The sequence below is a fragment of the Antennarius striatus genome, chromosome 3 (assembly GCF_040054535.1).
Source record: "Antennarius striatus isolate MH-2024 chromosome 3, ASM4005453v1, whole genome shotgun sequence".
Taxonomy (NCBI): domain Eukaryota; kingdom Metazoa; phylum Chordata; class Actinopteri; order Lophiiformes; family Antennariidae; genus Antennarius; species Antennarius striatus.
Window position 1 is genome coordinate 947501 of NC_090778.1, and position 15690 is coordinate 963190.

A 15690-nucleotide genomic window follows, 5' to 3' on the forward strand; every position below is an offset into this window, starting at 1 on the left:
CCAGACCAACCGAACCAAACCAATCAGAACCAGACCAACCAGAACCAGACCAACCAGAACCAGACCAATCAGAACCAGACCAATCAGAACCAGACCAACCAGAATCAGACCAACCAGAACCAAACCAATCAGAACAAGACCAATCGGAAACAGACCAACCAGAACCAGACCAATCAGAACCAGACCAATCAGAACTTGTCATAGATAGCAGAAGCCCCCCATGTATCCTTGGTGTGAAGCCGTGTTGATCTATATGCTGATGACGTATTGATTTATCTGACCCAGTCGTTACAGCCACACCTCCTGAACTACATTCATCATTTGGTACAGAACATTCATTGGTGAAAAGCCACTTCCTCCTACTTAGAACTTTAGATTTTCAGAAAACCAAAAACCTGTTTTTCTCTAAAAACTGTTGAGACACAAATGTGGGGACTCCCCTTCTGGTAATGGGGTTCCCCCGGTGAATGACTTGATGTCTCCTCCCTTAAAATGGAATCATTTCAGTGCCTAACTTCACTCCTGTTTGGTTCCAGCCTCAAACACGGCTCCACTCTGCCTTGACCTGGTGAGGCCTGGTAGGTTCTACTCTCTGTGGGACGCCGTCTGTCCACGTGGTCGACTGACGACCTCTTGGCCACAGTGTGAGCCTCTGGCTGATTGTGGGGGTCTGATGTGGTGATACCCGGCCCAGCAGCGTTACCCTACAAGTTCTACACGTGACAGAAGCTGTTGCCCTCAGAGACTCGGGGGTGGGGGGGTGGGGGGGGGCTGCTAACGTAAGTAACCCCACAGAGCAGGAGCAGCCTCAGCGGGCCAGACACACACAGCGGTGTGTGTTTCACACACACTCAGAGGACATTATCTGGCCTCTATTCACACACTCACCTTGCCCTGGCCTTTCATCAGCACGATGCTGGAGATAATGGACGGCTGTGCCAGTCGCCATGGAGACTCCACTTGGATGGTGCTCAGGGAGCGGGCTGACTTCTTAATGATCTGATACTCCAAAAATAGAGGAGCAAAATAAAAAGCAGGAAAACGTCCAATTAAAATCAGTATTGGACGGAGAGTTGTCCTCCAACGATCCAGAACGGTCGGGTACTGGTGTGTGTGTGTGTGTGTGTGTGTGTGTGTGTGTGTGTGTGTGTGTGTGTGTGTGTGTGTGTGTGTGTGTGTGTGTGTGTGTGTGCGCATGCTGACCTGTCTTGGTCCAGCTCTGTCCAGCTGTTGAGGTAAGGAGTGTTTGCGTTGTCCTGGTAACAGCTTGTGGCCCTCCAGCAGCTCCCCCCCCCCCACTGACTCCAGCTCACTGCTCCCCCCTGAGAGAATCAGAACATGTGAGTGTCTCCCTCTCAATCACTAATCACTAATAGATATCTACATGTGTAACCAGAGTGTTCCACTAATGTCCCTGGGGGGGTTAATTCAGTAAATAAGATTAAAACAATGAACTAAATACAGACGGAGGGTCTGATCTGGTCAGTAGGGGGTCCTGAGCGTCCTGGAGGCTCAGTCTGGAGCCACCAGAGCCCCCCAGGACCAGCTGGGACACACACACCTCGCTGCTGTGAATAAGGGTGTGTGTGTGGAGTACCAACCCAGGGAGGGGCTGCAGAGCTGGATGGGGGAGGGACTGCAGCAGGACCCCCACTGGGACTCTCCCTCATTCTCCTGTTTGAGGCTCCGATGGTCCATGAGCTAAAAAACACATGCACACACACACACACACACACACACACACACACACACACACACACACACACACACACACACACACACACACACACACACACAGTGTGTGGAGTTGGTTTCTACGGAACAAGAAACACCCCAGATCATTTTCTACAGTCTCAATTGACAAATGTTCAGTGTTTTCATGGGTTTATACCAGCTTTAAGGGGAGTGTAACGTGTGTGACGGGTGTGGCTCTAACCCTAACCCTAACCCTAACCCTAACCCTAACTCTAAGCCTAGTCCCAACCCCTAACCCTAACTCTAACCCCTAACACTAACCCTGACCCTATCCCTAACCCTAACCCTAGTCCTAACCCTAACCCTAACCCCTAACGCTAACCCTAACCCCTAACCCTAACCCCTAACTCTAACTCTAACCCCTAACCCTAACTCTAAACCTAGTCCTAACCCTAACCCTAACTATAACCCTAACCCTAACTCTAAGACTAGTCCTAACCCTAACCTTAACCCTAACCCTAACTATAACCCCTAACCCTAACCCTAACCCCTAACCCTAACCCCTAACTCTAACTCTAACCCCTAACCCTAACTCTAAGACTAGTCCTAACCCTAACCTTAACCCTAACCCTAACCCCTAACCCTAACTCTAAACCTAGTCCTAACCCTAACCCTAATCCTAATCCCTAACCTTAAACCTAATCCCAACCCCTAACCCTAACCTTAACCCTAACTATAACCCCTAACCCTAACTCTAACCCTAACCCCTAACCCTAACTCTAAACCTAGTCCTAACCCTAACCCTAATCCTAATCCCTAACCTTAACCCTAACCCCAACCCTAACCCTAACTCTAAACCTAATCCCAACCCCTAACCCTAACCTTAACCCTAACTCTAACCCCTAACCCTAACTCTAAGTGTAGCCCTTACCCTAACCCTAATCCTAACCCCTAACCTTAACCTTAACCTTAACCTTAACCTTAGCCTTAGCCTTAACCCTAACCCTAACCCCAACCCTAACCCTAACTCTAACCCCTAACCCTAACTCTAACCCTAACCCCTACACCTAACCCTAACTCTAAGCCTAGTCCTAACCCTAACCTTAACTCTAACCCCAACCCCTAACCCTAACCTTAACCCTAACCTTAACCCCTGAATCTAGTTCTAACCCCTAACCCTAACCTTAACCCTAACCCCTAACCCTAACCCTTTAGCCAGCATGTTTGGTAGTTGCCCCCTTACCCTGCTGGCCACCACCAGCTGCACCAGACCAGTAGAGGAGCGAAGAACAGCAACAGCCTCCTGGTGGGTGAGACCCACCAGAGACTGACCATTGATCACCAGCAACTCATCACCGGCGTGAAGTCGACCGTCCCTGAAACACACACACACACACACACACAGACACACACACACACACACACACACACACACACACACACACACACACACACACACACACACACACACACACACACACACACACACACACACACACACACACACACACACACACACACACACACACACACTCAATGTCATAACCATTGTCTGTTGAGAAATCAATATTTCCCTGAACAACAAAGACAAATAATTTACCTTCGGGGATCAGTTAAGTTGATTTAGGCCCCGCCCACATGATGACGTATTTTTTTTAAAACACAACTTTTTAAAAACGCATCGAAAACGATTCGCGTCAACATGACATCATTTTCAAAAAAATCTCCGTCCACACGTAAACGTAGCAGTACGTTTTCAAAGACGGCTACAAGCATGTCAAACCATGTGGTGGCAGTATTGAGTCAAATTAACAGTTTCTTTGTCCGGGGTAACAGTTTCTTTGTCCGGGGTAACAGTTTCTTTGTCTGGGGTAACAGTTTCTTTGTCTGGGGTAACAGTTTCTTTGTCCAGAGTAACAGTTCCTTTGTCCAGGGTAATAGTTAATTTGTCCAGGGCAACAGTTTCTTTGTCGGGGGTAACAGTTTCTTTGTCCTAGGTAACAGTTTCTTTGTCCAGGGTAACAGTTTCTTTGTCCAGGGTAACAGTTTCTTTGTCCGGGGTAACAGTTTCTTTGTCCGAGGTAACAGTTTCTTTGTCCGGGGTAACAGTTTCTTTGTCCAGGGTAACAGTTTCTTTGTCCAGGGTAACAGTTTCTTTGTCCGGGGTAACAGTTTCTTTGTCAGGGATAACAGAGTTTCTTTGTCCAGGGTAACAGTTTCTTTGTCCGGGGTAACAGAGTTTCTTTTTCCGGGGTAACAGAGTCATTGAGGAGACAGGAGAAGAACCTGCGACCGGTTTTCCCGCTGGTCGTAGGTTCTATTTCGTTGTTTTTATCCGCCACACCTGAACAGACGGTCCGTGAAAATATTGTCCGATGCTAAACCAATCAAAACCGGTGAAACCATTAAAAGGCTGGGGACCACTGGTTTAAGGGTTAAGCCCATGTGGCTCTCCTGGGGGTCATTGGTCACTTTTGCACCGTCTCAAATTCATTGTTGTATTTCTGAGTCATTTCCACTGATTAAATCTCCAAACTGTCCAAATGAAATATGATTAGTTTCCGTAACAACTTTACCATTCTTAGTTAAAAGCTGATTGGGAAAACAGCATCTACTTATGTGTGTTTTGTTATGTCACTAGTTGTGTGCTGTTATCACCCCCACCTAAGGGTGGGACATCTAGTCGACACATTCAGGAGGGTGCACACCTGTCCTCACTGCTCACTTCAGTCGACAACACACAACCTCTGAGTGTAATTAAAATCATCATCCAGATGTACATTTTGTGTTTATTCAGGTGTCCTTGGTTCTAGTTCATGATGTTTGACCAACTTTAGGGTAAGATAAAGACAGGAGATAGTATGAGCAGGTCCTAATCCCTGACCCTAACCCTAAGGTCTGGTACTACATGTAGATGAGTTATATAATTCTGATAAATATAGCAGGTGTGCAGAAAACATTCCATTTCTGAACACGTGAATTTGAAAGTGTAAAATTCGCACAAAGACACAAAGAAACAATTTGTTAAGGAACGAGTCAACAATAAGCTGATTCCTGCAGTGCAGAGAGACCCTTATGTAGACTTTATGTACACTTTATGTACACTTTATAATGACTACCTGTACCTGTGAATGGCGCCCCCCTCCTCCACATGAGCTATAATGATGCCGCGTGGAGCCAGTTTAGAACCACGGCCCCCCGTTATCTGCATGCCCAGGCCCTCGGGGCCCTTCACCATGTGCATCTTCCAGACATGGCTGCCCTGTGACCCCTACCAAAGGAAACACAACAGGTCATGTGGGACGGACGTACAGCATCACATCAACACGCATTCAAGAAAACTATGAGTTCATTTTGGAACCATATTCATTTTGTCAGAACTGGACTTGAAACAGAACAAGACCTGAAGGATTTTAGAACCTGATCATGTCAGAGATGTTTGCCCGCTGTGTGCTGAGGCCCTGGAAACTGGATCAAAACCAGTATAACACCAGGAGGTGGTCCTGGAAGGACTCTACTCTGTTACTGGTGAACAACCCAGCCTTTACACCAGGACAGCACAACAGAATCACCTCGACGTTAACAAAAGAACTCCTTCCAGGACTGAGAGGGGGAGACGAGCTGACGGCTCCAGGGTAAGACCAGCCTGAACCAGAGTCTGGACCAGGATGGCAGGAGATCCAGCCAATGGGAGTGTAACTGTCCATCCATGACGCCATTGGACCATCAGTTTGAGCTCAGGGGGACGTCTGTACATATCGGTGAATGCTGGAGGATCTAGATGGGGTGGGGGTCTACAGACAGCTGGGGGACCAGATGGGGTGGGGGTCTACAGACCCTTCAGAATAATAACTCCTCCCCTGCTGGAGCGTAGCTGAGCGTCCAATCACGACGTCTTACCTGGGCTGAAGACTCTCTGCTCAGAGAACCCTGGCTGCAGCCAGACAGGTCAGCATCCCTGTGTGGCCCAGGGGGGTGTGGTCCCACCAGAGGACAGGGGTCCGGTCTGTCCTCTGCTGCATGTGGGGGGAGGACACACACATCAGAGGAGCTGAAGCCGTTCCGGATCTGACCTCCTGACCCCGGACCCTCCTGGACGTCTGGTGGGAGCGGCGATCTGGAGACCACCCCAAACTTGCGTGTCCGTTTGCTGTTTAAGGCATGTGATGGCTCAGCAGCAACGCCGCTGACAGGAAGACCGTCGCCACGGTAACAGGGAAGGGGCGGAGCCTTTTTCTTGACTCGCCGCAGAATGATCAGGTAGATGCCGCCTCCATTCCAGCACTGCTCAGCCAGGTAACTACAAGAAAGCAAGGATGAGCTGTCATCACACACCTGAAGCATCCGCCCACACGCCCACGCCTCGGGGGGGTCAGGTGGAGGTGATTGTTCTACAATATTCAGTTCAAGAAAAGATGAAATGTTCCTGTAACAACTGGAAGCACCATGACGGTGGATCTGACCCCAGTAGATTCCACCACCTTCTGTCTGTTACCTCTAAAACCCTCTGACAGACTGTTTAGAACACTTTGTGTCTCACGGAACTCTGAGACTCACAGAACGTAGAACACTTCAGGGTGCTGTCGGCCAATAGAATGCGTGTACGGTATCATGTGACTGCCTACTAAAAAGCCGCGATTACATCTGCGAGTACAAGAGTTGAAATTTGACCTTGACCTAGTTGTTTCAAGGTCAAGGTCAAGGTCATCATCTCCTGTTCATCCCCTTTGCTGCCTGAGTCATGTGCTTTTTGTTTCATCTTTCTACCTGCATCTCCAAAGGAGGCGGGGAGCAGGTGGTCGTCTCCATGACGACGGCTCTGACAGCAGGAAGGCTTTTCTGGGTCAGGAGAACAAGCGATCCCTCCTACGTCATTGGTCACCCAGATGTCACATGACTGCTAAACTACCTACCCTGACTCTTGTCTGGGATCTGGATCCAACCCCCCCCTTAAAGACCTCAGTCACCCCTGGAGGGGGGCAGCTCCGGGGCTTTAGTGACCAGATGTTGACCCCGGGACACTTAGAGGTGTGTGTGAGTAGAAGTGTGTTGGTGAGACGGTGCTGCTCCGGCCCCCCCGGTAGGGGGTCATAAGCTCTTACCTGGCCCCCGTCACGTCCACCCCCACCATCAGCTGGCCGTTCAGGGACAGCAGCTCGTCCCTCAGTTTGACCCCCCCACAGAGGGCAGCGGGGCTCCTCTTCCTCACTTCGGTCACCCAGACACACCCCACATCCACGAGGGGGGGGTCCCTCCTCCTCCTCAGGCCTCCTCTCTTCCTGCTGTCGGGGTCCCCAAAGATGGGGATGTTCCCGAAGCTGAGGCCCAGCTCGGGGGGGGCCGCCTCGTCTCTACGGAGGGACACGGCGTGAAGCTCCAGGTCCGAGCCGGCGCCGGGGGGCGGGGTGTCTCCTGTCTCTGTGAAGTGGATCTTAATGTATTCCACTAGTTTGTGAACGGCAGCGAGGCACAGGGACCCCCCCTCCACGTGAGCCACGCTGCTCCCACCGCTGCCCCCGGCCCCGGCCCCGCCCCCCAACCCCTCCGTACAGGAGTCCACCTGTTGGGGGGAGACAAGCAAATGGTCACAACCCCAAACACACACACACTGTTAACACACACACACTGTTAACACACACACACACACACACACACACTGTTAACACACACACACACACACACTGTTAACACACACACACACACACACACACACACACACTGTTAACACACACACACACACTGTTAACACACACACACACACTGTTAACACACACACACACACACACACACTGTTAACACACACACACACACTGTTAACACACACACACACTGTTAACACACACACACACTGTTAACACACACACACACACACCGTTAACACACACACACACCGTTGACACACACACACACACACACACACACACTGTTAACACACACACACACACACCGTTAACACACACACACAGTGTTAACACACACACACTGTTAACACACACACACACACACACACTGTTAACACACACACACACACACACCGTAATGGTAAGGGTTAGGGTCAGGGTCAGGGTTAGGGTCAGGGTCAGGGTTAGGGTTAGGGTCAGGGTCAGGGTCAGGGTCAGGGTCAGGGTTATGGTCAGGGTCAGGGTCAGGGTCAGGGTTAGGGTCAGGGTTAGGGTTAGGGTCAGGGTCAGGGTCAGGGTCAGGGTTAGGGTCAGGGTCAGGGTCAGGGTCAGGGTCAGGGTTATGGTCAGGGTCAGGGTCAGGGTCAGGGTCAGGGTCAGGGTCAGGGTCAGGGTCAGGGTTAGGATCCTACACGGGGTCTGACAACAATAACTGCTAGCTGCGTTCCCAGCTCAGCGTGTAGACATGGAGGATTCAGTGCCTTGTCCCCAGACGGGTCCTTGTTCAGGTGGGGGTCTTGGTCTGGTGTGCTGGTCTGAGCCTGGTGCCAGTCCTCCAACAGGGCCAGGATGGTGAGAGCATTGTCCTGAGTGATGGGCATCCTGGCGCTGGACCCGTCATGGGTTCCTCACCAGCAGCTGGTCCAGGAACCCGAGGGCTGTGACGGACACCATCATCCCTGAAAGAGAAGAACCAGCCGGTGAGAACCTCCAGGAGGATCAGGGGACAGACGTGGCTCCAGTCACAGGAGGTGACCGCTGGAAATGATTCAGACGCTACCTGACCATCACCCTGTTGCCTCTTTGGAGTGAAACCTTTAATACCGTGTAGGTCCCCTGACCCTAACCCTAACCCTGACCCTAACCCTGACCGTAACCCTGACCGTAACCCTGACCCTAACCCTAACCCTGACCTCCTGACCTACGGACGCATGGCCTCAACCTGAGTGTTAGCGAAGTGTTGCTACGTGGAGGTACCGCTGTTCAGGGTTGGGTAAGGAAGCGACACTTGTGGGGCTGTAGTGACACACAGTGTGCTGTAGGCTTACACGACGATCAGCACTCGTTGTGACGCTCAGTCACTGATTCACTGTTAGCTGCACAATCCAGCCTCAAGACCCGCTTCACCACAGTTCACTAGAGCAAGCTTCGATCTTCGATCTTCTGCATCATGCATATCACTACTCACTGCCTGGGTCTGGGTTAGACATCACACATCGTAGCATTTGATCCTGACCCTGACCCCTAACCCTGACCCAAACCCTGACCGTAACCCTAACCCTGACCCTGACCCTAACCGTAACCCTGACCCTAACCCTAACCCTAACCCTAACCCTGACCCTGACCCTGACCGTAACCCTAACCCTGACCCTGACCCTGACCCTAACCCTAACCCTGACCCTGACCCTGACCGTAACCCTAACCCTGACCCTGACCCTGACCGTAACCCTGACCCTAACCCTAACCCTGACCCTGACCCTGACCGTAACTCTGACCCTAACCCTGACCCTGACCGTAACCCTGACCCTAACCCTGACCCTGACCCTAAACCCTTACCCTGACCCTGACCCTTACCCTGACCCTGACCCTGACCCTGACCCAAACCCTGACCGTAACCCTAACCCTAACCCTGACCCTGACCCTAACCGTAACCCTGACCCTAACCCTAACCCTGACCCTGACCCTGACCGTAACCCTGACCCTGACCCTGACCCTGACCCTGACCCTAACCCTGACCCTGACCCTGACCCTAACCCTTACCCTGACCCTGACCCTGACCCTAACCCTGATCCTAACCCTTACCCTGACCCTGACCCTGACCCTGATCCTAACCCTTACCCTGACCCCGACCCTGACCCTAACCCTTACCCTAAACCCTGACCCTAACCCTTACCCTAAACCCTGACCCTGACCCTAACCCTAGACCTAAGCTTCATGTGTCATCCAGTCAAACCCAGAACTCTCATTTGTCTGTTTCCTCCATGTGATCATCTATTTCTGGACTCCTCCTCCTGTCATATTTAAACTGAGATAGTCCCACCAGCATCTCCTGCGTTTAATACGCCTCCACATCGTCTTCCGTGCTGCAGCTCAGACCAGGCCAGGATGTGCAGATGACAGGAATAGTAGAGACACCACAAGGCCAAGAGTTTCTACGCAGCCCAGCGCTACATGGTGATTAGAGCGTGGTCACATGGCGGCCGGAGAGGAGCCATTCCTGAACAGGGAGACGCCCCCCCGGTCCAGAGCCATATCTAAACAGGAGTGTCTTCTCTTCTCTAGAGAAGCCTTTTCTGAATGGGGGGGGTGGTCTGCGACATCACTTTTCGCCCATTTACAATCAGGTGCCGTTTCCTCCGGGATTAATAAAGTATGTATTCTATCTGTCTTTCGAAACTCCCACAAAAAATGTCTCAGCAGATTGACCCAGGTGATGGGTCTCATGCTAATGACCCTCATTAGCATACAAAGGTGAAACTCACATTTCAACGACCCCCCTTTGACACCCCCACCAACAATCACTGAGGAGCCAGACGTTTCTTGACTACAGTCATTGGAATGTGAATTGTACTGACCACACCCCACAGGGGTAATAATCTGACCACACCCCACAGGGGTAATAATCTGACCACAACCCACAGGGGTAATAATCTGGACCAGACCAGACACCTTCAGAACTGAAGGAGCCTCTTGGATGAGAGACGAGTCGTCTTTCTTAAATCCAGTGTTTTGACTGGAGCAGCTTTGGAGAACATGACCCGAGAACTGAACCCCCACAGAAAAGATGTGGAAGAAAAGGAGACGTGAGAAGAAGTTCAAACCAAAAAGCCTTCAAGCAGAGGACCAGAGGAGATCCGGCCCCAGCAGGCCTGCTGGCAGCCCCGTCTGGCCCCGGGCATTAGAGCCTCAAAGCAGATTACAGTCACTAATCACACAGCTAAACAGATGGGGACCACCGCACCACCAGCTAACCGCTAACAGCCCAGCTACGTGTTTAGCTTCAACCATTCAACGTGAACGAGGCGTCAGATCAACAGTAGGTTTAACGCCCGCTGAGTCGGTGGAGTCGGAGCCTTCTTCTCCTTCTTGTTGTGTAGGACATCTGAAGACTATCAATACCTTCACAGACATGAAGTACACACATGGACCACATTAACAGGATACACACACACACACACACACACACACACAAGTGTGAGAGGGACACTATATTTATATGTTTGTATATTATATACCGTATACAGTGAAAGACGCCCCACCCCCAGTGGCTGCAGTCTAAACTTAGGGTGACTGAAAACACCTCGAATCACATCTGGCGTCAAACAGAGGATTACCCCCACATAGAGCTCCAGAAGGAGCCGACCAATCAGTGTCGTCGACGCCCACCAGCCAGAAACAACAGCAGGATGAACATGACAGTAACTGTACTGACCCCAATCCCTGGGAATGGACCCCCCCCCTCCGCACATCACCTCTCTTCTATTGGACCGCTGGCTGGACAGGTGACCCCCCCGCCCCCCAGAGCTGGTGAAGCTCCTCACTGATTGGTTGCATCTCTCCCTTCAACTCCTGGTGTGTGTGTGTGTGTGTGTGTGTGTGTGTGTGTGTGTGTGTGTGTGTGTGTGTGTGTGTGTGTGTGTGTGTGTGTGTGTGTGTGTGTGTGTGTGTGGCCACACAGTGAGCATCTATGCCACTGACACAATCCTAGAATGCCCCCCAACAGAAGACATGCTAGCTGTAAACCTCCTGAGACGTGATCACACCTGGCACCACCTCACACCTGGCACCACCTCACACCTGGCACCACCTCACACCTGTCACCACCTCACACCTGGCACCACCTCACACCTGGCACCACCTCACACCTGGCACCACCTCACACCTGTCCCTGGACTGGTCCACATGTTCAGGTGTGACCTCACTGTTAACTGTTGGGGGTCGGAGTCGTCCACGTGTCACTGGACCCTACAGACTGTTAACGAAGGATGGATGGATGGATGATGGATGGATGGATGATGGATGATGGATGGATGATGATGGATGATGGATGGATGATGGATGGATGGATGGATGATGATGGATGGATGATGATGGATGATGGATGGATGATGGATGGATGGATGATGATGGATGGATGGATGATGATGGATGGATGGATGATGATGGATGGATGGATAATGATGGATGGATGGATGATGGATGATGGATGATGGATGGATGATGGATGGATGATGATGGATGATGGATGGATGATGATGGATGATGGATGGATGGATGATGATGGATGAATGGATGGATGGATGATGGATGGATGGATGGATGGATGGATGATGATGGATGGATGGATGATGATGGATGGATGATGATGGATGGATGGATGATGATGGATGGATGGATGATGGGTGGATGGATGGGTTGATGGATGACGGTTGGATGTAGCCCTGACACAGACGGGCTTTTTTTCAGGAATAGAGATCTACCCCCCACTGTTCAACCTTTTCTTCTTGTTGGCCTTTTTGCCCCCATAGGGCAGAATTCACTGCCTCACCAGGACCTATTTACCCCCCTTCACTCCATGTTTCAGGCTGGCCAACACCCACCCCTTCCCCTCCACCCTAACCCCTCCCCCACTCTAACCCCTCCCTTTCACTCTAACCCCTCCCCCACTCTGACCCCTCCCCCTCCATCCTGTCCCTCTCCTCAGTACCATCTGGCAACAGATTAAATGTGTGCCCACGCAGAGCCACCCCATGTCCCTCTGGACGGACCTCCTGTCCCTCTGGTCCCTCTGGACGGACCTCGTGTCCCTCTGGTCCTGATGGACGGACCTCGTGTCCCTCTGGTCCCTCTGGACGGACCTCGTGTCCCTCTGGTCCTGATGGACAGAGCTCCTGTCCCTCTGGTCCTGATGGACAGAGCTCCTGTCCCTCTGGTCCCTCTGGACGGACCTCGTGTCCCTCTGGTCCTGATGGACAGAGCTCCTGTCCCTCTGGTCCTGATGGACAGAGCTCCTGTCCCTCTGGTCCTGATGGACGGAGCTCCTGTCCCTCTGGTCCTGATGGACAGAGCTCCTGTCCCTCTGGTCCTGATGGATCTATCTTGCACTGAATCACTATTGTTTGGTCTGATCTTCTCCTCAGGGGATCTGAAGCGTTTGACGACTTCATGCTCGTGTCCAACATTCTGAAAACCGTCTCCTTCCCACAGACAACCGTTTCCACAGCAACAGCCACCTCTGTTCTGACTCTGACTGTCAGCCTTCGTGGCAGCTGGGGGTCTCTGGAACATTAAAGGTGGTGTGGTGGCTCCTCACCACATGTAGAGCTGCATCCAGAGCTCCAGATACGGAGGCGGTGCTGAGATGGTCTCAGGATGTGTTCCTACAGCAGACGGAGGAGCCACCCTTCAGTCGACGGAGCAAAACCACAAGCTTTGCTCTAAACTGGGCTGTAAACACAAATGCATCCGACAGAAGAACGGCACCTGAAGACACACGTTTTGATCTACGTGTCTCTACGTCGGCCGTTCCAGTGGGACAACCGACAGAACCCCCCAGTCTTCATCTGAAACACACCAAAGGATCACGAGTCGGACCCTAGGACCTGCTGAAGAGGCTTGATGATGCGACACAGAGCTACACAGAAGCAGCGGCCCCATGTTACCCTCCGAACCCCTCGTCCTGCAATCGGGGTGCACACTGGTGTAACCACTAGTCGGGTGGTGAACAACTAGTCGGTGGTGAACTCAACAACAATCACACTTCACTAGTTCCTTGTCTTCTAGCCAGACATTTTCAAGCTAGTCTGACCTTTCCTGGATCAGAACATGTCACAGAATGCAGTTTGGATCCAGATCAAGCCTTAACCAGTAACACCAGTTAACCTTAACCTAACCTTAACCAGTAACACCAGTTAAAGCCTGATCTGTTAATGATATGATGGGTGTGTAATTCTTAAAAAACATTCCTGACCCAGATGATAACCTAACTAAACCTAACCCTAACCAAACCGAACGCTAACCCAACCCTAACCTAACCTAACCCTAACCTAACCTAGCCCTAATAAAACTTTATGCTAACCTAACCCTAACCTAACCCAACTAAACCTAACGCTAACCTAACCCTCCTTTAACCTAATCTAACCCCAACCCCTAACCTAATCCTAAACATAAATTAACCCTAACCTACCCTTAACCTAGTATAACTCCAACCTAACCCTAACCCCTAACCTAACTCTAACCTGATCTAACCCTAACCCTAACCTTAACCTGTCTGCTCAGAACCTCTGGACTCAAACTAGTCGGAGCAGAACCCTGACCTCATTGGTGGAGGTACCAACGAAACCTGCTGTGGTGACACAACAACCTTGTTCCCTCGGTTGTGTGACGTTTGGAGGCTCTTTGGGTTCTGTTGCCCCCCAGGTAGAAGGTCCTGGGTTCAAATCCAGCAGAGAGGAACACGCAGTAGATGTGAAGTGGTTCCTGTCAATGTACTGAGATGTTCTACTGTCCATCAACGCAGGATCGCCATCAGAGGAACCAATGAATGGGTTCTAGCCACAGATTCCCGGCGGGCTTCTCTTCAGGGTTCCCTGCAGGGTATTTCTGTGGTCACCCTAGAACCAGAACCAATCAGCTCCACTCAGTCACGTTGGACTGGCTCGCAGATGAAAGGGTCCTGGAGTCCCGACAGGAGAGCGGTTCTCACACCAAGCAGACTCCATAGTGTGGCTAGAAAGTGTTTTGAGGTCCGTTTCTGACGTTTAACCCTCGTCCACTCGGTCCAGCTGTGAAGACAAGAACTTTGTGTCCCAGCAGGATGAGACTGGAGTCCAACAGAACTTACCTTCAGAGGACATGGTCTCCTAGACCGAGGCTCTCAGTCCCAGAGTTCCATGTAGGTTCACTGGAGCTCCTTCACTCTGTTCCTCTGTACACACACACACACACACACACACACACACACACACACACATACACACACACACACACACACACACACATACACACACACACACACACACACACACACACACACATACAAACACACACACACAGCTCCCGGTCCTCTGAGTCCTGGTCCTGGACCTCCAGCCTCCCGGCAGCGGGCTCTGACGTGGAGCGTTTGTTTCTGCTGTCTTCTCTGGAGAACCGCTTCACAGCAGCGGGGGGCGGAGCCAGCAGACCGGAGGAGGGCTCTCTGGGCCCTCAACTCCGCCTGCCAGGCAGCACCTCCCCCCACCCCCGCTCTGTGCCGGAGAACCCCCGCTGCAGCTGTTCCCCACGAAGACGAGACAGACAGACAGACAGACAGACAGACAGACAGACAGACAGACAGACAGACAGACAGACACCAGTGAGAAACTACAGCACACACACACACACACACACACACACACACACACACACACACACACACACACACACACACACACACACACACACACACAAACACACACACACACACACACACACATTCTACATCATTTATTCATTCTCAGATGTTTTTGACTTATTTAGATTTCTTAATTAATATTTTTCTTTATTGTTTAAGTTTGTTGACATATTTCTGTGTATGTACACAGACATGTATGTATGTATGTAGGTTCAGGAGGGAGGACTAGTTGGGGGGCAGTGGCGAGCATGAAGGTTAGTCCTACCTGCTTAACCCTACTGGTCAAACGGGTGGGACTAACTGGGACAACGTTTCATTATTCTGAGTAACACTTTACAGAAACACAAAAAAATCAACTCAACTCACTTCGCAAAGAAATTAAATACGAGCGTTGGCATAGAGACAGAGTTCTAAAAAAAAAAAACTTGACAAAGCAAGACACTCGGGGTAGACCCCGGGGCTCTAGTAGGCTTCATGCAGACGCACAGACAGTGATGACGACAGTGAACATGAACCTCCAAACAAGACGGTACTAGCAGGAGCATCAGGAACTCAGAGCAGACGCTTCACCGCCTCAGACAAGAACCTGGAGATACTCCCATCAGGGGCTAGGACTAACTATATAACTATATACCTTAAATATATAACTATCTATCTATATAACTATATATCTAACTATATCTATATATCTATCTATATCTA

General features: G+C 51.0%; 1 protein-coding gene across 1 annotated transcript in view; it reads right to left on the reverse strand.

Annotated features, from left to right (window-relative positions):
- Positions 1–14665, reverse strand: part of pdzd2 (PDZ domain containing 2) — a 40112-nt gene extending 25447 nt beyond the window's left edge. Inside the window, 9 exon segments of the mRNA XM_068310005.1 lie at positions 889–999; positions 1204–1322; positions 1602–1701; positions 2939–3071; positions 4821–4966; positions 5596–5995; positions 6798–7255; positions 8000–8275; positions 14440–14665. Coding sequence (XP_068166106.1) covers positions 889–999; positions 1204–1322; positions 1602–1701; positions 2939–3071; positions 4821–4966; positions 5596–5995; positions 6798–7255; positions 8000–8197 — 1665 coding nt within the window. The 5' untranslated portion in view covers positions 8198–8275; positions 14440–14665.
- Positions 14666–15690: the final 1025 nt, after the last annotated feature.